This window comes from Gobius niger (genome assembly GCF_951799975.1).
Source record: "Gobius niger genome assembly, chromosome: 5".
Classification (NCBI taxonomy): Eukaryota; Metazoa; Chordata; class Actinopteri; order Gobiiformes; family Gobiidae; genus Gobius; species Gobius niger.
In genome coordinates this window covers 3,936,600-3,961,386 of record NC_136856.1, presented here as the reverse complement: position 1 = coordinate 3,961,386, position 24,787 = coordinate 3,936,600, and the positions used below count along the sequence as shown (strand labels likewise).

Sequence of the window (24,787 nt, the reverse complement as noted above, 5' to 3'; positions counted from 1 at the left end):
GCAGTAAGGTACTATTGTAGGCACACTGACTATTTTACACGTGGCTATAATATGCTGTTAATATCCTGATCTCTTATTATGTCAGTGCCCTCTGCTGGTAAGGTGTGGAATTCTTTCCTTTTATAAAAATGTAAACTACCCCCTAGTGGCCGGAGTGAGCAAACTGGTTATTCATTTAAAAATCCATAACTCCACACAGGAATAGACTAGAGACTTACTTTTTTTTTTTTTACATGCTCAGGAATTCATTCTCCTTAAAGGGACAGTTCAAAGGGACATTAAAGGGATAGTTCAGGATTTTTGACATCGGGCCTCATTTCCTAGTTATCCAGAGTGTTGCTGATTTCTGGAGATATTTGAAGAGTTTCGTGGCGCTAGGCTAGTGCAAGGCTAGTGTATTTCTATGGTATCAGCTAGCCTGCATTAAAAACAGGCTGACCCGCTCCACAGTGCACCTGAGGCAAATCACTTATAACCCCAGACTAACCATATAAATGTCTGTGTCCATAGAATCATTTTTGGAATATAACTGACCTTGCATCACATGAATGATCGCATTTTGAGGGACTATTTTCTAGCAGATCACTCCGCCGCTGCGTAGCTTATACAACCACGAAGCTGATGCTGCTCAAATATAAGGTCTTTTAAATGCAAAATGGTTAAAATTATTCTATGGACACAGACATTTATATGGTTAGTCTGGTGTTATAAGTGATTTGCCTCAGGTGCTCTGTGGAGCGGGTCAGACTGTTTTTAATGCTGGCTAGCTGATACCATAGACATGCACTAGCCTTGCATTAGCCTAGCACCACGGAACTCTTCAAATATAAGAACTGCATGAATTACAAAAAAAATATCTCCAGAAATCAGCAACACTCTGGATAACTAGGAAATGAGGCCCTATGTCAAAAATCCTGAAATATCCATTTAAATCATTGACCTTGACACTTAGAAAATCGACATGTTTAATTTTGTGTTACTATACTTGGATCGTGTAAATACTCGTATTTAAATAGGGGAAACGTAGAAAGAGCTTGGTCGGTTCTGACTTCACCCCCGTTTGGCTACATGCTAACAACACGCTAACATAAAGCACAGACAGGTACGCATCAACTCGTCTAAGCTCAGGTAAGAACATAAACTGTGGCCTGTTCCTTTAACCAAGCACATTTTCTCCAGTTTGGCTTTACCCAAATCTATTTTCATCCTCATTTACGAACTGGAGAAAATATGCTCAGTTACGGCGGGAGTTGAGAAGTTTTTCCCAATTTTTTTACCTAATTTTTCACAATTTTTCTTAGGTTTATTTTGCCCATCTACCCCCAAATTTCTTCTCATTTTCTTCTCATTTCTTGACATTGGAGATAAACTGAGATATTTGTTGAGCTGTTTGGGGGGTTTTGCAGCTTGAAAAGTTCAAACACTTCAGGAGATTCCAAGGCTAAGATTTCCAAAGTCGTTAAAAGTTGCCAATGTATAACTCTATAATTTCCAATCTTCTCCGTCCAAAATGTCTTCTCCCACTTTTCTACATTATTAAAACTTGAAATGAGCGGATAATTTTACTATTACAGAGTTTGGATGAGTTCAAAGACGGAGCGACTCGCACAAAGAGGACGGATGTAGCTCTCAGCCAAGCGGAAAGTGTAACTATAAACTTTTCAGATTAATTATATCTTCGGTGGAAACAACTATTGCGCGTCACGGGAGAGCGGGTTTCCATTTTCTCGGCGGTTAGAGCATTGGACACCGTAATTCGTCTAATGTTGTGCTCAGACGCTCCGCCGCAGATTCACAGCCGGATATCGACAAAATGAGACGTTTTTAAATGTGGGGTTCAGGTGTTGGAGCGGCACAAACTCTACGGGACAGAGATGGAGCGAGGAGGGGGACGGCGCCGCACTTTACGAGTTGCTCAGCGACATTTGGAGTTTGGGATTTTAGAGAAGAGGAGGTTGGTGCTTCCATCGCAGCTTTTATTTTAATCACATACGTTAGTTTAGGTTTTAGGCAATGGCCGCTGGCTGCTCTGCTTTATGCCCACGACACTAGAGGCCGCCATTGCTCCGCCATTGCTCCGCCATTGCTCCGCCATTGCTCCACCATTACTGTAGTACCTCCATATCGCCACAAGTGCCCCATTGAAAAGCATTGGAGTTTAGACACCTTTAAAACAACATTAAAGCCTGGTTTCAATTTTTTCAACACTAGAATAGGCTAGATATTCCTCCTGTGCTAACGTTGGGTTAGTCACAATTTAAAGAGGGGGTATTATGCTTTTTTCAGTCACATAGCACCAGTCTATATCACACTACAATGATGACCAAACCTTCTGTTGGTCTGTAAATGCAGTAAATTAGAATAACTGCCTTGTATAAAATTGCTCTCTCAAAATGGCTGTAGTGAATGTCTTGAAATAGGCCTCTGTCTCTTTAAGAACCTCTGACCCTTTCCGACACGCCCCGTCCACACGTTGTCTGTGGCATCAGTGGGGAGGGGGTTCTGCTGAGGAGCAGTGGTTGGTTACTCGGCTGGTGATGAAAGCTCGGAGGCGTCTCCAGGAGGTGGGGGCGTTCCTAGGAGGACTCAGGCAAACCTATCCCTAAAATGGCCGCCATCAGAGTTTTTACAGATTACTCAAAAATACGTGAATGTGCCAAGGCAACACTTCAGGCATGTTTTTAATGAGGGAATGACAAAATAACATGATGTAAAGCTTGAAAAAATCGATTTTGCATAATACTCCCCCTTTAATGAGGGTCGGACTGTTAGCATTGGAGCAGTGCGAGCTACACGTCACGTAAGGGTGGAGTCTACAGTGAAGATCCCGCCCTTATGCCCTTTTTAGGAACATGCTTCGTCAGAGCTGGGGAGGAGGAGTCTGTAAATCCGCCATGATTTCCCCCACGACCATAGTCAATATGGTAAACGGGGGGGAGTGAGGAGAAGCTGTCCATTTATATATACAGTCTATGGTTTTAGGCGGCTCCAGTAACGGCCTTCATTTGGGTCGAGGATCGTCCATTGTCTTGACGGACAGCCAACCGGATCCACTGGCTCAGAGCTGGTGACATTTTTTGGGTCTTCCACTTTACCTTTTTGTTCCATAACCCTCAGAATATTTGAAGAAATTCTAAAAGGCTGTTTCACTGTGTCCCGCCTCAGCAGCGATGGCTGTGAGAGGCTCTACTTAAGCAACAACCTGACCACGCTTTGCACAGGTTAGGTAACTTTGTGTGAACGAGCAAGAAAAAATAGTGCTCAAGACAGAGTGAGTCAAAACAAGACTTTAAATAATTCTCAAGACAGAGTGAATCTAAACAAGACTTAAAATGCATATAACTGAAAGTATTTTATCTACACTCTTGCCTCTTACTGTAATTGATTAATTCTATGTTGATGTTTTTTATTGATTGTATTTGTTTTCTTATATTTATGCAACTGTGAAGCACTTTGAATTGCCTTGTGTATGAATAGTGCTCTACAAATAAACTTGCCTTGCCTTTAGAACATTACACTTCTGCTGGATGTACAATAAAAGATTGAAATTCAAGTTTTCCTTTGTAATAAGTGTGAAAATCCTGAATTTATGTGATTAAAATATTAAATAAATATTAATGACTCATTCTACAAAAGCAAACCCTTGTCATTAGTATCTGCTGTAGAGTCATGTTTGTCCCAGAGGAACTGGGACACAGATGACCTACAGCAGATAATGTATATGGATATTTCTTCAACCTTTTATAAGCATCAATAGTGTGATTAAAAAAAAAGAAAAAAAAATGTAATTAGAATTTTCATTTCATTTTTTATTTATTTACTACAGGGGTCCTCAAACTATGGCCCGCAGCTTGTAGAGCACAAATCCTTGAGTATGTAAAAAAAAAAGTAAGTCTCTAGCCCATTCCTGTGCGGAGTTAGGATATTTTAACTAAATAACCAGTTTACTCATTCCAGCCACTAGGGGGCAATTTGAATAAATAAAAAATAATTCCACAGGTGCAGAGGACACCTACATAAGAGATCAGAATATAAACACATTATAGCGGGGCGACAGTGGCGCAGATGGTAGAGCGGGTCGTCTCATGATCGGAAGGTCGGGGGTTCGAATCCCACCTCCTGAAAGTGCACATTGTCGTTGTGTCCTTGGGCAAGACACTTCACCCACATTGCCCCCAGTGTCTTGGGAGTATGAATGGGTGACTGGGTCCTTGCTGTAAAGCGCTTTGAGTGCCTAATGTAGGTGGAAAAGATAAGTTGAGACCATTTACCATAGCCACGTGGTAAATGAAGTTTACCACCACAGAGTGTTGAGTGAATGAATAATGACTACAGTACTTTAAGAAACTTGTGAACAGGCTTGTAAAGCGCAATACAAGTGTAAGAAGTTATTACTTTGGTGACATTACATAATGATGTTTTATTTGAAAATAAAAATAAATGGAAACTAAAACAAAGTGTGAAGACTTGATTACTATTTTTGCAAACCACTACAGTGAAACAAATATGAGCCTGGATCAAGTGCTGATCTTGTGGATATAGTCGTGGGGACGACTGTGCAGGCGAGTCATCTCTACTTCACACTGAGGCATTTTGGTCTGAGTCATACAATTCTATGTAATGGCCAACCCGGTCCGGCCCCCATCACAGTCAGGTGTGTGGCCCCCAGAGAAAAAAGTCTGAGGACCCCTGATTTACTACATACTTCAGTTTCAGAATTGTCCACTTACAGCAGAAGTCTGAAGTTCTGTCTAAAGCAGAAGCTCCATGGCTTCCTTCTTCACTTCTCAGTCTGTGACTGAAGAGCAATGAGGCCTCAGCCTTTTTACTAGAAACAAAGAGCTCACTGTATTTAGCGTCATGTTACTGTCACTCATGGTGTCTGACCTAAAGTCTAACTCTGAAGAAAGTCAACTCACATTTACACTGAGAAGGTTGGAAGGGCGCCCCCTAGTGTCCAAGTGCGTCCAAATACCGGGACCATAACTGGAGCCATATTTGGCTAGAGTAGAAAGGGTTAACACTGATTTACTGAGTCCCTGTAAAGTCCTGGTCTAGCCCTGATTTAGCACATTTTTCTCCCATATTTGAACAACTCAACAATAGTTTAGTCACCATTCTAACATATAAGCAGTTCAGTTCTGACACATCGTAACCCAAACACCACTGACAGCCACTTCCCTTTTAAACGCCAATATTAAACTCCATAACCACTTCATTCCTTTGACTGAACGGAGTCTCCAGCTCCACTCAGGGCCATGTATTCATTATTCATCCTCTGTCTCGGCGGCAGATAGGGAAATATTACATCCTCAATATCCTCACAAGTCATTTTGAGTTAAAGCTTATGAGCTATCCCAGCGCTAATACGCAAAGACGGTTAAATATGAATAAATTAAGCCCAACCATTTGCAGCGAGTGACGTTTGTGCCTGTGTGAGCGCGATACGGTGTTGTAAAGCGGAAACTGTGGCGTCACTTGAAGAAACAACAGGGAAAGTAAAAGGAAGGATGGAAATATCAACATGGGAGTGACAAAAAGTGAAAAAGCAAATTCTTACCAGCCCAGTCTCGGCGACGTACGTTGGTAAACCGCTGATCAGAGCCCAGTGCTCAGGGGTGGGGTTTCTGTGGCACAGAGAGGAAGATAAAATACAAAGAGTTTGAAATACGTGACAGCAAAATAAACAAAATATAGTCACTAGAGGTCTCTTATATACAATGAATAGAAAGTTTAAAACATAGTGAAAATAGAGAAATATCAAAGTCAACATTGGCAAAGTTTACAGTAAAAGTCCAGGTGGTTTAAGTGACACTGATAAAGATTAATTTAGTAAACTTTGCATTTATATTAAAGGAGCAAGATGCAAGTTAGCCATTTTATACTCACTAGTGCCATCTCAGGTCATACGTGTAACTGCACCTTCTATATTAAAGGGATATTTCAGGATTTTTGAAATGGCACCTTAGAACACTGTTGCCGGGTGGTTTTCACCCGAGCAAATAAATGTATGTGATTTTCATGATGCTGCGTTTATCTGAGTGTCCTGGGTCTCTGGGCTTCAGCTTTGTCTGTGACATCTTTGATGGCCTGGGTGTTTTCCTACAGGCACATGTTGTAGTGATAGAAAGTTGGGGAGGGTTAGCGTATTTAATCAGGCTCTTGCTCCCTTTCAAGGTTGACTTTCCGGGCTGCCACATTTACTTTGCTTCAACTCCAGCTTTGCTCCTGTCACAGAGTTCGTGTCTCTGGCCTCACAGTAAGTGAGTAACACATAGTTGTTTCTCTCTCCTGTGGCTGTTTGTGCCGACGACACTGTGCTTCACCAGAGAAGTCTCACCTATCCAGGAACAGGTGGATCAAAAACCAAGTTTCCATCTTCATTATTTTATTTTTTTGGAATTTTTTTGTTCTCAAATTCCTAATTTTCCAGTAATTTTGGAGCATTTTTATCTGGTCCTCTCATGATGCTTCTCTTTTATTTTATTAGACATGACACAGTTTAATAAAAGAACACGACTCACATGTGTCATGTATTGTCATGTTTTCAAAAGTACTATATTCATCGGGTAAAAATCACCCGGCGTTTCTGATGGTGTTTTGAATTTGAGCGATAGTATTTGAGGGTTATAGCAGTACTAAGTAACTCTTGCCCCTAGAGGCCATAAGTGCAACTGCAGGTGTCGTAGCAAGTTACGATTTCTTATAATATAATTGTTTTCACTCAAACTTTGCTGTAAATACTGTTTAAAGTGACGCTAGCCCGCAGTTAGCTTTGCCCGTTAGCCTGTTAGCTTCTTCTTTGTGATTTCATTAGTGTGTATTGGTGACTCCGGTCCGGTGGCAGTCAAGTTGCAAACATGGTTTTCTGGCCAGAGACACCAGGGGGGAGATGAAAGACCCTCCGATCATCCCATAAACACTTGTGTTACCCCCAGAGGGACTACTAAGGTAAACACGTTACTTAGTACTGCTTTAAAATAAACCAAACGGGAGAACATGTGGGAGTGAAGAGGTTAATATTTCTAAAAACTGTTTCTGTTTCACTCACGGTATGACTTTGATGTCCTCCTTCCCGTGCAGGATGTAGTCGATGATTTTGTAGAAGATCACTTCCTTTAAAACAAAACCACATTAGCCACATAGTGAGTGTAATACTGCAAAATGTTACCATATATTTCACTTCATGTACAGCCTGGTTCAGCATCCAAACACTGTTATTCTTCCATTTGCTATGAGCCTGTTTTCATTGGCTTTTCAAAACTACACATCCATTGTCTTTGAAAAGCCTGCGATGCTTCGTTAACAGCAGCAGCAGGAGAATCTTCAAAGACAGCGGCGCCTGTCACTGTGCGCCGATCTGAAGGAATCAGCGAGGAGCGGAGAAAAAAACACCACCAAATCTGCAGCACACGACTTCTGACATGAGGAATCTGAGTCTCCACAAGTGTGAGATGCACGGAAACAAGCCTGTGCTTCTGTCAGGAAACGTCTTCCTCATGTGCTGCGGCGTGTCTTTATAGAGTAAGTAAACCCATTTTAAAGTTATTGAGACTTTAGTTTAAAGGGATGTTTCAGGATTTTTGACATAGGGCCTCATTTCCTTGTTATCCAGAGTGTTGCTGGTACCTGGAGATATTTTTTTTTGTAATTCATGCAGTTCTTATGATTGAAGAGTTTTGTGGAGCTAGGCTAATGCAAGGCTAGCACATGTCTATGGTATCAGCTAGCCTGCATTAAAAACAGTGTGACCCGCTCCACAGTGCACCTGAGGAAAATCACTGAAAACACCAGACTAACCATATAAACGTCTGTGAAAGAGAATCATTATAACTATTTTGCATTTAAAATAACTTAAATATTTGCACAGCATCAGCTTTGTGGTTGTATAAGCTACGCAGCGGCGGAGTGATCTGCTAGAAAATAGTCCCTCAAAATGCGATCATTCATGTGATGCAGGTCAGTTATTTTCCAAACATGATTCTATGGACACAGACATTTATATGGTTAGTCTGGTGTTATAAGTGATTTGCCTCAGGTGCACTGTGGAGCGGGTCAGACTGTTTTTAATGCAGGCTAGCTGATACCATAGACATGTGCTAGCCTTGTTAGGGTTGTGCCGATGGACGATATCATCGTCCATCGTGATGGATGGGCAACATCACGATGGACGATATCATCGTCCATCGTGATGTTTCGTATGGAAACTTAAACCGTTTTAAAATGACGAGATGGAAGTCACATCGGAGCTAGCTAAGCGCGCGGATTATTCTCACGAAAGACCGAGAGAGGAAAGAGAGGAGAGAAAGAGGCGGTGCAGGAGGTACGAGGTTACAGCTCACGGACCGGGCGCCGCGTGGAGCGGCTTCAAAAATGTAAGCTACGACGCAAACTTCTAATATTGTCTCGTTCACCCACTGTTTCTTAAACATTACGCTAAAATTGAGCAAATGCAAATAATAAGCTCCGATTTACATTTGTATTAGTGTGATAAGAGCCTTGGTATTGAGGAGGAGTTGATGCTCTGAATAAGTCGTTCTCCTCTCAGACTTTACGCACGAGTTTTAACACATTTCTGTTGCAAAAGTCGTGTTCCGTGACTGTGTTCAGATCATGTTTAGTTTAGATCCATTTATCCTGCAATCTCACATTTTCTTAACATACATAGTAATATGCAGCATATATATAGGCTGTGTAAATGTCTTTAAAAAATGCTTATAATGGATGGTTCACTGTAAACATCGTCAACGACCAATTAAGGGAACATCGCCCAACCCAAGCTCCCACATGCACAAAGCTCAGACATGACCTGAGGCTCTTTAAGACGGTCAATAAATGTTTGGATGATTTTAGTCTCTCCTTTTCATTTTTATTTAGTCTTATTTTAGTCGACTAAAATATCTGAAATATCTGGACAGTTTAGTCACAGTTTTAGTCTCATGAAAAACTTATAATTTAGTTTTAGCCCAATTTTAGTCAGCAGAAAAATCCCTTTGACTAAAATCAAGACTAAATATTTTAGTCGACGACATTAACAGTGGCGTGTGGTGGGGCGTGTGTGGGGGGTGAGCTGTGAGGTGAGGGAGGTGCGGTTTTCCCTTATTCCCCTGCAGTGTTTCGCCTTAAAGGTTGCAAAGGCTTCAGTGTTTTATTATTATTTCATCCGCTTATGTTACAACCTATTGAACTGAGTCTTTCGCATCTCGATCTGCACGTTTCTTTTCCAGAAGGGACGATTGAGTAAACCTGTGTGTAACGTCCTTACCCTGCCGTCCGGAGTCTTGGGCCCTTCGTACGGCGGGACCTCTCCCATGAGGATCGGCCAGAGGTCAAAGAACTCCTGACAAACACAGAATGAACAAAGTTATAATATGTACAGACGCAGAAGAGTTTTCAGAAAAAAGGATCATCGTCTCTAGAGCAGGGATTCCCAACACGAGAAGAAGAACAAGGCGTGAGGGTCGTGTCAGAGTAATCAAACTGAAACTCTAAGGTGCGATTATGGCGTATAAGTAATGTCTGATCTGCAAATACCTCCTCATGAGCTCATATAGAAGCACAAAACCTCCACAAAGAAGCTGCCTGAGATTCTTCTTTCAATTTTCTCTCAAAGGTTAATTAATGATCCTCGCTGTGTTTGTGTGTGAGTGAACTGAATAATAGCGTTAAAAAGTAAGCTGTGAATCTAATTACAAATGCAGTATTCCAGGCTAATATTTAAGTTGTTAATTAGGTGCAGCGGATTGTATTAAGCTTCAGCTTCAGAAATGGCTACAAAAGAATGACAATCATTTCACCATTCATACGGTTTGCAGTTTCTATTCGTCTTTTACAACTATAGATTTGACAAAATATTAAATAAAACTTGAGGATATTACAGCACTTTGATTATAAGTATATGTGTGCAATATTGAGTAGTATATCTGTGTGTCTGCACAAGCATAAAGTAGAACAGATTGAACTAAGCTTGTTTGAAACTTCTGTGGAATAAGACCGAAAAGAAATTGATTGAGACTCTTGACTAAATCTAAATAATTCCTACGTTAAAACAATAGAATTAAGAACTCAAATTAAAGCGCTACATTATGTGTGATGCAGGTGTTGTTGCAAACTGCAGGCGATTTATTTTTCCAGCAAACTGTTAAATTAGTAAATCAGAATTAAAACTAAGTCTCTTTAAAGGTATGAACTTATTAAACAGAAATGAACTTGAGTTGAATGGATATATATATATCTTTGTGTATATATTTGTATGTGTATGTACATATATGTGCTTATGTGTTGTGGATGCATGTGTGTGTGTATATATATGTGTATGTATATATGTGTATATGTTTATAGGAGTGTAAGTATGTATGTACGTATGTATATATGTTTTTGTTGTTGTTGTGGTGATGTATTTGTGCAGCCCTGCTTGTTACAGAGGAACGCTGTTATGTTTATAGGGTGTGCACATGGACTATATATTTATTTACTTTTATTATTTAGGATCTATTATTATTGTTATGATTTTGTTATTTAAACCGCACAAACCCATAAAATGCAAATAAAAAAATGTAAAAACCTGAGGATGAACAGAAACAAATAAGGATATAAGGATTATGACTTTAGACTCTCCTATAGATGCAAAGAGAATTCAGTATAAGAGTCACAGTTTGCTTTATACAACAATATGACAAATACTGTACTGCAGTGGTTCCCGACGTTTTTTTGTCTTTCGTACCCCTTTGGCCTTTCAGTGGTCAACCGTGTACCCCCTACCTCAAGGGTGTTACAGTTTATTTGGAAATTACTTAACCCCTTAACTCCCACCTGAACCGAGCACATTTTCTCCAGCTTTACCCCAATCCAAAAGCTTATGGAAAAAAGGTGTGAAAATAGCAACAAAACTGAGACAAAAATGATGAATTTGTGAAAAAAGTGAGAAAAAATGGACGAAAAAGTAAGAAAAATTTGACGAAAAATTGAGAAAAAATGGACGAAAAAGTGACAAAAATTGACAAAAAAGTGATACGAATTTGACACAAACAAATCTAAAAATTTGACGAAAAATTTGACGAAAAAGTGACAAAAAAGTTTAAAAAAAATTGACAAAAATGAGATGACTGCCCAACAAAAAAAGTGATGAAAAAAAAACTGATGATGTGAGGAAAAAGATCAATTTAGTTTTGTGGGTCTTAGCTTTCCAATGAGGTGTTACACTGGCCTACAGGATTTGGGTAAAGCTGAACTGGAGAAAATGCTCTCGGTTCAGGCGGGAGTTAAGAGGTTAAAAGTGGTATTTGTAAGAAAAAGGACAATGTTGCAGTCAAAATAAACCTTAAATTCTCCCAAAGCAACATAATATAGCTTTTCCTATAAAAAAAAGAAATATTATCATTTTCCCAGTTCCAAGTACCCCTTGCTAGGTCCTCGAGGTCCCTGTACCCCTGGTTGGGAAACACTGCTGTACTGAACTGAAAGTTTATGAGAGAATTCAGGACCACATGCCTTTAACTTCTTAAGCCCCCACCTGAACCGACCCGAGAGCTTACAGCCTATAGGCCAGTGTAACGGCTCATTTGAAAGCTAAGACCTAAGCTCTTTCCTCGTTTTCATTGTTATGTTTTCATCACTTTTGTTGCAGTTTTTGTCACGTTTTGGCCAAATGTTCATCACAGTTACTCTAAAAAAACGAAAGGCGGCCAAAACGCTATGAAAAAGCAACGAGAACATGACAAAAACCTGACCACAAAAACGAGGAAGAAGCTGAGATAATATAAGCTCCGGTCGAGAAGCGGGCGGTAGGAGGCCAAAGCTGTGCAAAAATGTGGATTGAGCGTATTTTTTTTGCCATCACAGCTCTGAGCCGGAGGATCTGATTGGCTGTCTGTCACAACACTGGACAATCCTCAGCACAAATGACGGCCGTTACTGTTTCATATTACCATTTTTAACTGGTCTTAAACTTTTAAGCAAAAAAATACTCGACTAAAATTATGACAAAATATTTTCAACGACAAAATTAACACTGCATTTCTCTACGGAGGGTTCGTTGGCGCAGATGTGTCCCGTGGAGCGAGAGTAAAATGGCCTCACGTACAAGCGCCTTCTGACCATGTCTGCGATAAGCGCTTTACAAATAAATCCCTTCCTTCCTTGTTGTTTGTGCGAGCGACTGTAACCGCTCGACGGTTTGATTCCAAGTCTAAGTAAATCAGTTTACAGACACCTGTTCATTCTTAGCTTCCATCCACAATCTGCAAAGTGTGACAGTATTTCCTCTCAGATTCGACACAGAGGATGCTCAAAGCTGGTTATATGAATCTCCTGTCTGCTTTATTTATAAATCCAGACAGCCATCTGTGCGGGCTCATAACATGTGCTCGTCGACCGCGGCAGGTGCGGGCTGGCCTCGCAGATGCTCCGTAATTAGTCAGCCAATCACAATATGCAAACACGGACAACGGGGATCAAAGATGCACCGTGTAGACAATACAGGAGCGTGTTTCACTTTAGAACTTAAGAGCTGAATGATGCAAATGAAGCGAAAGCTCCGAAAGAGAACAGGGAATTACAATGATGAGACGCATCAAAGGGAGCTTGAAATGGGCCTATCTCACCGGCTCAGGGACTAGCTGGAGACTCGAGGTAAGGCGAGTCTCCAGGTAGTCTTGGTGAACACCTTGAGACCGCGTAGACTTCTCACAGACCATGCAGAGACCACATGGAGACTCCATTGAAAATCAAACCTGTTTGTTTTCACCGAGACAACCTGGAGACTCGCCCTATTGCCGCGGGATGTATCGGAGACATCTCGAACCAGCAGCAACTTGAGTCTCCAACTAGTCTCCAGGACGGTGAGATAGGCCCTTTGTACGCGCGCAATCAGTCCAGGTTGCGGAGACGTTGTGAAGTACCTGCAGTCTCAGCAAAATTACAGGGGTTGACTCCAGAGTATCATTTTGGTTTGGTTTTGCAAGTGAGGACATTTTGGGTGGTCCTCACTTATTTGAAGGACTGTTTGAGGGTCTAGATGTGGTTTTAGGGCTAGGTTTAGGTTTAGATTAGGGTTAGGGTTCAGGGTTAGGGTCTGGGTAATACATTATGTCTATGAGTGTCCTCTCTAAAATAAAGAAAAGCCGATACATTAAACGTGTGTCCAGGGATTTGACGGGTAATGGAACTCGGAGAATAAAAGAAAGGTCCATGTGGTAGGAGAGGCAGTGTCCTGGTTTACCTTAGTCTTGGTCATGTCCAGCAGCCCCACAGAGTAGCGGTCGCAGTTCAAAAAGGCGCGGACCGTGTACAGGGCTTTGTGGAACTGTCTCTCGATGTCCGTCAGCTCCTCAAACACTTTGCTGGCCGACCACAGCAGCACCTGCAACACCAACAAACTCTTATTGCTCTACTCCTGCACTGCGTTTACAAAAAATGTTGACTGATGATGTTTAACTTGAATTAAGCTTTTGTAATGGTTCCTTACAGTTCTGTCTTACTCTCCGATGGCCATTGTTATTACATAGTTATTCCATAATATAAAAATATCAGCTTGTTACAATGGTTACTGGTTCATAAACTCACTCATACACGTGCTGACCATTGTTTATGCAAGAATGTTGCTCCAAAATTCTGGTCTCTTAATAGTTCTCTAACTCACACATTTATTTATTCATGCATGTATCTATTTATTCAATATTATATTTTGAATGTATGTCTTTGATCAGGGACAATGCATAAAATACATCAGTCTAAAAAAAAAGAAAAGATGTGCCAGGTTGCAAACAACAGCTTTTGTTTCAAGAGGAAAAGTCCAGCCATTACAGTGATACTAACCAGTAACCAGGGCTGTGTCCGAATGTCCACCCTGGTCCCTAACCCCTCATTCACTGCATAGGCCAGCGCTATATAGTAGACCAGGGTAGGTCTACTATATAGCCAAATCCGGCCCTCCAGCCCAGAACCTCTGGCCCCCAAGGTGATTTTGAGAAATATTATTATACAAGTAAGAGATCAAATACCTGTTAAAGTACTCTGAAACGCGGGAAATCCTGTCAGTATTTCTTAAGTTTACTGGCCAATCAACCCAATATGTCGTAAAACATTGGCATTTGCAGGAAATGATTCTTTTCTTTGAGCTACAATGTTGAGGTTTGGCCCTTGGTATTTTGGCAATGATGAAAATCGGCCCTCCTCAAAGCAAACTTGCCTACCCCTGTCGTAGACTATCTCCTTGCTGCGTGACGTCACACTGCGGCTGTAGAAGGTCAGTTAAAAAAATAAAAAGCAACAGCCAAAAAAGTTCAATAAGTTATTGTTATTTTAAAGGGACGAGGGGAGTTTAAAAATGTTTAAATTAAGTATTTTCCTCCCCCTACATGTTCCAGCCATGTCCTAATGTGAAGAATGAGCTCAGACCTGTTCACCACAACTGCCTCTAAAATCCTGCACTGTCACTAAAAAAAGGTGTTAATTCGGGTCCGAAGCGCCGTCATGCACGAGCTTAATGTAGAAGCTGCAGTTACGCATAAGACCTGAGGTGGCAGTAGTGAGTTAAATCATTAACTTGCATCTAGTCTACGAACAATACGTATTGTTAAAAACCTCGTGCCATATGCTAACTTTGGTTGTGTTAAAATATAAATAATTATAGGAGCAAAAAAAAAAAAAGAAAAGGTCAGCCCAATGTCCGGGCACTGTGCTAGCAGAAAGAGTGACAACAGCCACTATAAGTTTGCTAAACTCCGGGAATAATGTATTTCTGCGATAAAGACCGAGCAAACTCAAGAGACAGATACGTTTATTTCACGGATTTTACATGAATGAAGAAAACAGCCTGGATTTATTGCCTTTCTGTCCGAGAGCTACCGGTCTTTTAAAAAGCCAAGCAGCTAACGTTTCACCATAATCGTTTATATTCAAGTCGTTTATTCATGAGAAATACGTGTCTTTCCGCCTTCCTACAAAATGGCGTGACCATGATATAGTGCCAGTGCTTAATTTGATCCTCCGTTTGGGGGAACGCATTCACTCACCTTTCAGTTTTTCAGGGTAAAGGATCCGGGAAATATTTAGGAGGATCAGGCAAAGATTTGATCTGATATACTGGTGTTTAATGAGAGTGTTTTGGCAATTGTTGTTCCCTGAATCCATCACATCAGACCAAAAGTGTTCCTGAAACTACAAATTTACAAATTAAGCACTGTATAGTGCACTATATAGGGAGTAGTGAGGACATTCGAACACAGCCCAAGTCGAAATTCAGCATTTTGACGGTAACCATAGTTACAACAATATAATTCTTAGTTGCACCAACTCATGTGAGCAACCTATTCTTGTTCCATTTGTTCAGCGACTTTTAAAGCAGTACTAAGTAACGTTTGTACCTTAATAAATCCTTTCCGTAGTCCCTGTGGGGGTAATACAAGTGTTTATGGGATGATTGGGGGGTCTTTCATCTCCCCCTGGTGTCTCTGGCCAGAAAACCATGTTTGCGACTTGACTGCCACCGAACCGGAACCACCAATACACACTAATGGAAACACGAAGAAGAAGCTAACATGCTAACGGGCAAAGCTAACTGCGGGCTAGCGTCACTTTAAACAGTATTTACAGCCAAGTTTGAGTGAAAAAAAAAAAATTCTATTGTATAATTGGATGTACAATATCCCTCTGTCCCTTCATCTTTCCTGTCAGCGTAGTATTTACTCTCCAAGACAATTAATAAGTTAAAAAATCATAACTTGTTACTACACCTGCAGTTGCGCTTATGGCCTCTGGGGGAAGAGTTACTTAGTACTGCATTAAAGCAGTACAATGGAGATCATTTTTTTCACTCAAACTTGGCTGTAAATACTGTTTAAAGTGACGCTAGCCCGCAGTTAGCTTTGCCCGTTAGCCTGTTAGCTTCTTCTTCGTGATTCCATTAGTGTGTATTGGTGACCAGTGATGTACCTGAACGCGTTCATATTTTGGGAGAACCTGAACTGAACGCACAGTGTTACTGCCTGATGAACGAAACCATGAACGCGTTCATTCTGGTGTCTGTGAACGTCATTCCCGTTCTATTTACGTTCATTCAATATGGTGCCAGATTTCTTATATCTGTGATTTATACCTATATCAGTGAATATAATTATAAAACCCCGCCGCGTCTTCAGAGTTTACTAGCGGTTCTAAACACCATGGAGCTACACTCCATGGTGTAGCTCCGCTCCGCCCCCGCGGCCTGACTGTGTCCAGTTCTGTGGCGCTGAACTCTGCTGTTTATGGCTCTGGCACAGGCCCTGGCACACCAGTAACCTGCGGGTCCGCACGGTGCCCGCGAGCAGCCACAGAGTGAGGTTACGAAGCGAGTTTCCCTTGTTTATAGTATGTAACGTCTGTCGCTCCAAACTCCTCTGCTCCGCGGTGCGCATTTATTTGCATAAAGCCACAATGTGGAGTTTTTTAACTACAAATGAGCTCCTAAAACAATCTTATTCACATGATTAATTTACCAAATTAACACAAATACTAAGAATTTACCAATTAAACTTAAAAAATAATAATAATAATAATAAAATAAAATATGATTAGCAAAGATTTCCAAAATCCACTCTGAAAACAGTGACAGGCTGACATGAAAGAGCTTCTTAACACTAAGTGAGGAGGCTTTAATATTTTTTACTCATGGCTGAAGTCAACTTTCTCCAGCTCTCCCAAGGTTGGCAAGAATGCATCTCTTAATACATCAGATTGTTGCTTTAAGATATGGAATTTTAAAATATTTCCCTGAGAGGACAAATACACTTCTCACCTTTTTCACCCCTGACCCGTTTTCATGCCTGAATAACAGCTCGCAGCAAAAAAAATAACTATGAACTAGTTAATTTTGGAACTATGAACAAACTATTAACTATACACAATTATGAACTATGAACGAACTAGTTCATTTTGAAATTTGTGAACTGAACTTTGAACTAGTTCATGTAGAAAATGAACTTTCCCAACACTGTTGGTGACTCCAGCAAAGTTGCAATTGTGGTTTTCTGACCAGAGACACCAGGGGGAGATGAAAGACCCTCCAATCATCCCATTAACACTTGTATTACCCCGACAGGGACAACGGGAAGGATTTATTAAGGTAAACAAGTTACTTAGTTGTGCTTTAATTCTTTTTAATGCCTGCTTTAGTAAGAAGTGTAAGAAGTACAAGAAGAAAGAGCAGTAAGTGGCTTGTGTGTGTAAGTGTGTGTGTGTGTTGTATAGTGTGGCGCTCAGAGACCTGCCCCCTCCTGGTCTCGCAGTTGTGCAGGTAGCTCAGGTGGAAGACCCTCAGGACCAGGTTGGCAAAGTTCAGGTATTTGTTCAGAGTCTGAAAATGCACAGAACACAACACGACGGGGAGTTTAGCAGGAGTTTAGCTGATGTAGCTGCTGTTTCAGGGCTTTCACAGCAGAAATACACAGCTCTCAGCAACGGCTCAGTATAACATAGCTTCAGTTGACAACTTTAAAAACTCACCCACAACCACTTATTCAAACTGTTCCAAAGGTGCTCAGAGTCAGTACCCAAAATCTAGAACTGAACCAGGGCTACACTAGACTAAATCAATCACCTAAATGCAGATACAGTGCTAAACGAGAACTTTTTTAATACTCAGAGGTCATTATTACTAGAAAAAACTATAGGTCTCAAAAAACTGAAAACATGGGTCTAAATCAGGAGCTTGTTGTTGTTACCTCCTCGTCTTTTTTGCTGAATTGCGGCTCGTCCACTTTGTTGATGGCCATCATCACGGCCACCATGTCTTTGCCGTTCATGATGGGCACTGCCAGCATGCTCTTGGTCTTATACTCGGTCAGCTCGTCCACAAAGCTGCTGAAGTGGGAATCCTACAAGAATAAAAATAAAAAACAATCTGGTAAAGCTGTAGTTTCACATGTTTTTTAGTCTTGCGTATCCTCTCCTTTGCAGGGCTGGATCAGAGAAGCCATCGAGAGCAGGAAACGTGCATCAACATCTGTGAACCGGGACGATGGAGCTTACACCTTATCCCACACCTGGGACCGTCCCGGAGAAGGCGCCGGCAAGCTCTCCCTACTGAGCGACAAAGCCATGTAAGCTGCCTACGACACGTCTCTTTCACCACCGGGTTTCGATTCTGAAGCAGGTAAACAAACCTTCTGTCTTACTCACAGAACCATCTTCAATAAAAAGCATCAACGTCAAAATTACCAAACCAAACACCCAATTAAGTTATGTATAGGGCTGGGTACTGGTAAAATTATTAAATACTGGGATGTACTGATCCAATTTTCAGGATCGGTGTTGGTAGCCGATCTGGGCATTTTGAGAGTATTGGATTTGATGACTGGATGGGTCCGATACAAAAGAGGGCCGTGATTCTGTGGTCCTGGATCTGCAGCCTCCAGCCCGCAGTGCTTCGAGGTTTATCGCAGCACAATGGTAAACCTGCAGATCCAGGACCACAGATTCACAGCCTTCATGCTATCGCTAAGCTAGGCTACTGATTTGATTTGTTCTTATTATTGTGTCTTGCACATACGGAAGTGCCCCGCCCTCCTGGGCTTACAAGACACAATTGAAAACAGAATTCAGATGCCGCCAAAATAAAAGCACAATCAATCATAACAGAACAACATCCACATCACACAGGAGGATGTAAATTAGTCTATTATCGTTAACCTGTCGCCAACACCTGCTTCTGAAAAAAACTTTCTAAATCAAAATTCAAAGCTAAAGCCAAAACCTCTTGCTGTTTACATTATAAAAATGTAAAAAAAAAAAAAGGTAAAACTACTGTAATATCCATATGCTATAATATATAATGATATATATTGTATAAAAACATAATAATACAAAAAGCCTGTATCGGATCGGTATCGGCCAGATGAAGTGTCAAAATATCGGATCGGATCAGGAGCTCAAAAAAGCGGATCGGTGCATCCCTAATCTGAACGATACTTTCTCCAATACCTACACTCAAATATATGTCTTGTCTAGAACCAGAAAACAGAACAATAATGAATGGAAGAGCTGAAAATTCACAATATGCTGGCTCATCTCCAATGTCAAGAAATGTGTGAAAAATGGGGAAAACATTTATTAAAAATGGTGCAAAAATAGGGTAAAAACTAGGGGAAATAGGCAAAAATATTAGTAATAAAAATGGCAAAAAATGAGAGGGGGAAATGGAAAAACAAATGTCCCTGGACCAACAGCATCAAAACTGTATTTATTTTGTCAACTTTAGATGCCAGTAGAACCTAAATGTTTTCCCCAATACCAGACAAGTATTGTTTAACGGTATCTAGTCTTAATCATGTAGAAAATGGTGCTTTACTTTGGGCTAAAATTGGCAGATCCAGCCCTTGGTTTACAATAAAGAAAACTGGCCCTCCACCAAGCACACTTGCCTACCCCGTCATAGACTAATTTCCCCCTTATAAGGTGACATTCCTGCCAATTTTGTCGAAATCCAGTTATTCACATAATATTTTGGGACCCATTCTGTACACCACATCAGTTCGGAAGATTTTGGTGCATGTTTTACAAATCTTTAAACCTAATTGTCTCGTCTCAGATAGGGCCTAGTTTCCCAAATTTCATGGATATAGCGAGAGCAGTAGTCGAGACAGATGTTTTGTCTTTACTTCTTGGTGCAATTTCCTGAGCCTGTCCTCTGAGCAGCAGGAGTCCGTGTTGGGCTCGGAGGTGAGAGGAGAAGGCGAGGAGGAAACGATTTGTTAAAGGCAGAGACGGAGCCGCCCTGTGGGGAGCGCGACGCTGATCCACCAGCACCGGGCTGAGGGATTTAGACTCGCTTCATTTTCGGCGGAGGTGACTTAAAGACAAAAGAACAGCGCGTACCGGCACACGATAAACCCCGAAGCAAAGGTTACACAATTTCTACTTTCAGCTTGGTTATGGTAATTGCAAACACCGCACAGTATCAGAGTATGAGTTTAACATGTACTTTATTGTCCTTATGCGACTGGACACTTGAGCTAAGTTTGATCAGGAGTGAGTAGCTGGAGGTTTTAGCGCCCCCATTGAGCATTTACTGGATGGATGGATGGATGGATGGATGGATGGATGGATGGATGGATGGATGGATGGATGGATGGATGGATGGATGGAAAGCTGGGCTGGATACCCATCACTGGGAGAACAGGCAAACTTCTTGGTGCAAGGCAAGAGCATTGATAACTCTGCCAGACTTCCTTGATGGAGGGTAGATGTTCTTCATCGTCAAAAGAGCATGGGCCAAACCCTGTTCAATTGTAACCCAAAGTAAAGCACCACTTTCAACAAATGCCAGTGTTGTACCTCGTATGACTTAATTGGATGCTCTGCTTGGACATTTTAAAGGAATTGCCTATATTTGTTCACATTTTGAGTATTTGATCTATAATTTGTGTAAAGTTATTTCTCGAAATCATCTTGAGGGCCTTTAGGTTGTAAGCTGGAGGGCAAGAACTTGGTGCCCGGGCCTGACATTGCCCAGGGCTGGACTGGCCATCAGGAGCACTGGGAGTTTTCCTCGTGGGCCGACGTACTTATGGGGAGGGAACAGGCCCGTACTGCACCTCACCGGCCCACAATAGAAACTGACATGTACTGACGCTGAGACCATTAATTGGTTGCAAATTTCCATTTTCGAGTAGATTTTTTTCTTTATAAGAAAAAAAAAACAATAAATGTGGTCTTTCCTGGATTAGCATGTAAACAGATGCTGCGGCCAAACTGTAAACAGCAGCAACTCATCAGCAAAACAAACAGTCCAGCCTCCCCATGTCACCCCTTCACCTGGCCAAGCAACACACAAACATCTGCAAAGGGGACGCCAAAAAGTGGAAGGTTTGAAGAACATCAGAAGCAGAAAATGAGTGCATGAGTGAAGAAAAGACGATCAAACTTACAATTCACTGTTAGCAGTCCAGCTAATCCACGGCTGCTCCTCAAAAATAGTCCACATGGTCCAAATAGCGATGATAGTTTTCCATCTTCGAGGTAAATTCTTCATCTCCGTGCGTGTCCTGGTCTTCTGAGGCTCCTCATGTGTTTCTGTTTTACCCTTTAGACGAGTTAGCGCAACTTTGTAGCTGAACATGTAAAAACACCAGGTCCTCTCCTCTTTGTGCCGCATGTGCCATCCTGTGCTTCCTGTTTGTTTGCGCCGAGATTCCCTGGGATTGACAGGTGTTGCAGCATTGCGCCATATTATCCTCCAGAATGCGACAGGTTTGGCCAATTCTCCGCGACCTTTATTATAATCACGATTAGATAAAAATTCGATTAATTGCCCAGCCCTAGATGCAATTGCGCAACTCGTTCAGTAATCCAATCAGGCGCCTTTTAAACCCCTTAACTCCCACCTGAACTGAGCACATTTTCTCCAGTTTGGCTTTGCCCCAGTCCAAAAGCTTCTGGAAAAAAGCGGTGAAAATAGCAACAAAACTGAGATGACAATGATGGAAATGTGACAAAAAAGTGAGAAAACATTGACAAAAAAGTGAGGAAAAATGTATGAAAAAGTGGCAAAAATGTAACAAGAAAATGACAAAAAATTGACGAAAAAATGACAAAAATGTGACAAAATGTGACAAAGAAATTACAAAAATATGACAAAAATGTGATAAATATTGGACAAAAAAACGACAAAAATGTGTCAAAAAAATGACCAAAATGTAAAACAAAATGACAAAAATGTGTCAAAAAAAAATGCCCAAAATGTAACAAAAAAATTACAAAAAATTGATAAAAAATGGACAAAAAAATGACTAAAAAAATGACAAAAATGTGACAAAAAAACTACAAAAATGTGATAAAAATGTGACAAAAAAATGACAAAAAATAACAAAAAATGTGACAAAAATATGATAAAAAATTCACGAAAAAATGACAAAAATGTGACAAAAAAGTTACAAAACTGAGTTGAATACCCAACAAAAAAATTATGGAAAAAAAATCTGATGACGTGAGGAAAAAGATCCTCTGGGTTCAGGCGGGAGTTAAGAGGTTAAACCCCACCGTTGGCGCTTTCTTGAGTTATGCCTCCCAGATAATCTCATATCTGAGCAATGGGCCTCTCAGATATAACATTACTCATGCCCCTCACATCATATTTGCCGTTATAAGTGAAAAGAGTTTACTGTAACTCCCTCCAGGACCCGCAGTTGCACTCACAAACACATCAAATACTCCCTCCTCCACCACTCACTTCATATTACAAAGCAAAGTGTCAGGAACGTCCTCTCAACACTACAATTTGCTAAACACCGCCTCTGATATCGCCTCAGTCCATGCGAGGTGCACAGATTAGAGCGTTTGTGCTGAGTTGGTGAAAAGATGCGGAGTTGCGTGACCTTTGCGGTAATCTGGGATAGATCTAATTCAGGGGGGATTAACTGCTCCTCCTCCTCCTCCATCGCACACACGACCAGCGAGGCGGCGCAGGTTCATCCACAGCAAGGGAAGTGAGAAAGTGTGATTAAAAAGCAACTGCACATGCTCCTGGTCCACATTTATTACACAAAAGTCATGAAAATGTCTTAAATGCAGTCATGCTGGGAGATCACGGATACACTGATATGTTTGTGCCGTTGCTTTGCTGCAACATACAAGAAGAACGAGATGGTCGGCCATTGCTTTGACCAAAATCAAATTAGTGAAACTGGGCGGCACGGCGGTACAGCAGTTAGCACCCATGCCTCACAGCAAGAAGGTCCCAGGTTCGATTCCTACCTGGAGTTTGCATCTTGGCCCCGTGACTGCATAGGCTTCCCCTATACCTCTATACGATAAAAACATGTACATGGTCAGTCCTCTAGCCGGGTGATTCTGACATCAGCCTGGCTTCACATCTGGAGATGGGCCCCCGAGCACCGGCCCACGCTGGCTGCTCCTTGCTCCTACAGGTCGCCCCAGCAGCACCGAGGATGGGTCAAAATGCAGAGAACGAATTTCTCTACGGAGATTAATACAGTATAACTTTACTTTTTCAAGAAGTGCAGTAACTCTCAGGACTAGAGCCGAAGAAGACGCTTTTTTTAAAATCCATCCATCCAATTCCACTTCCACTTCATTTGGGCCGGGTCGCAGAGGGAGCAGTCTGAACAGAGATGCCCAGACTTCCCGATCCACGCAGGTCTCCTCCAGATGTTCTGGGAGGATCCTGAGGCGACACCAGGCCAGCTCAGAGATCCCTCCAGCGTGTCCTGGGTCTTCCACGAGGCCTCCTGCCAATTGGACATGCCTGGAACACCTCCCAAGAGAGGCGACCAGGAGGCATCCGAAACAGATGCCCGAGCCACCTCAGCTGCTGTTGTTGAAAGTGAAGGAGCAGCGCCTCTACACCGAGCTCCTCCCGGGTAACGGAGCCCTTCACCTCATCTCTAAGGGTGTGCTCAGCCACCCTGGAAAGGAAACTCTACAATGTACAGTCCTTTGACAATGAGAGCCTTCACAAATTACACTTGATCTACTGTGACTCTTTAGGAAGCAGCATTACCTCTCAAAGATTCGCGATATGTCAATGAAAATGGAGTTGTCGCCTGATTTTTATGTTTATTGCCGCTCTAAGCTCAACTACAGCAGTGCCAATTTTCTCTTACAGCATTGTTATATTTTCAGATCTCACACTAATTGGGCTTGAACTTGTACCAATTTCAAACGTCAGCAGCTGCTCATTTTTCTTCAGCCATTTCAAACTGCACAGTGAAATGATCTGCCTAAGTCTAAAGCCTAATGTCCGTTTTGCACCCCCCTCGTAATTGTTTTCCAGAGCCTTTTAAAAGCTCTGAAGTGATGTGCGCAGCTTGCAGCCGCTCGGTTTTGTGCGCTCGGCTTCATTAGTGAAAATGTCACAGTGACACAGTGCGCGGAGCCGTGACAGAAGAAACGCAGCCAGACTCTCTCCAAATGTCAGGGCTGAGGGCCGTAATGAGATTGAGAGCAGCTTTTGGACAGAAGCAAATCCGCAAACACAGACGCGGGTCGGACTGTGGGGGGGTGGCTCCCTCTGGTGGCTGCAGGGGCACAGGGTCTTCTCATGGGTGAAGATAAAGAGCTTATATTTCACTAGTTTAACCTCTTAAATCCTGCCTGAACCGAGAGCATTCTCTCCAGTTCAGCTTTACCCAAATCCTGTAGGCCAGTGTAATGCCTCATTTGAAAGCTAAGATCTAAACAAAACTCATCTAAATGGATCTTTTTCCTCACGTCATCAGATTTTTTCCCCATCATTTTTTGGGGGGTTTTCAACTAATTTTTGTAACTTTTTTGTAATTTTTTGTCAAATAGTACATTTTTTGTTGCTTTTTGTCACATGTTTTTCATCATTTTTTGTCATTTTTGTGACATTTTTTGTCCTTTTTTTGTGACATTTTTGCCACTTTTTCATCATTTTTTAAATATTTTTCGTCATTTTTTTGTCACTTTCTGTCATTTTTCTGGTCATTTTGTTGTCAATTTTTTTGTCAATTTTTGGTCACATTTTTGTCATTTTTTTGTCAATTTTTGTGACATTTTTGTCACTTTTTCATCATTTTTTCATCATTTTTTCATCATTTTGTGTACATTTTTCGTCATTTTTTTGTCACTTTCTGTCATTTTTGGGGGGGTTTTGTCAATTTTTTGTCATATTTTTGTCACATTTTTGTCAATTTTTGTGAGATTTTTGCCACTTTTTCATCATTTTTTTGTCAATTTTTTGTACATTTTCCGTCATTTTTTTGTCACTTTCTGTCATTTTTTTGGTCATTTTTTGTCCATTTTTTTGTCACATTTTTGTCCATTTTTG

General features: G+C 41.3%; 1 protein-coding gene across 1 annotated transcript in view; it reads right to left on the bottom strand.

The window, feature by feature from the left end:
- Positions 1 to 24,787, bottom strand: part of pde6a (phosphodiesterase 6A, cGMP-specific, rod, alpha) — a 75,545-nt gene that overhangs the window by 40,467 nt on the left and 10,291 nt on the right. The window contains exons 4-9 of the mRNA XM_079556231.1: positions 17,703 to 17,855; positions 17,246 to 17,335; positions 13,220 to 13,360; positions 9,266 to 9,340; positions 7,052 to 7,116; positions 5,561 to 5,627 (exon numbers count right to left, since the gene is read on the bottom strand). Of these exons, the coding sequence (XP_079412357.1) occupies positions 5,561 to 5,627; positions 7,052 to 7,116; positions 9,266 to 9,340; positions 13,220 to 13,360; positions 17,246 to 17,335; positions 17,703 to 17,855 (591 nt within the window). The remainder of the gene's footprint in view (positions 1 to 5,560; positions 5,628 to 7,051; positions 7,117 to 9,265; positions 9,341 to 13,219; positions 13,361 to 17,245; positions 17,336 to 17,702; positions 17,856 to 24,787) is intronic.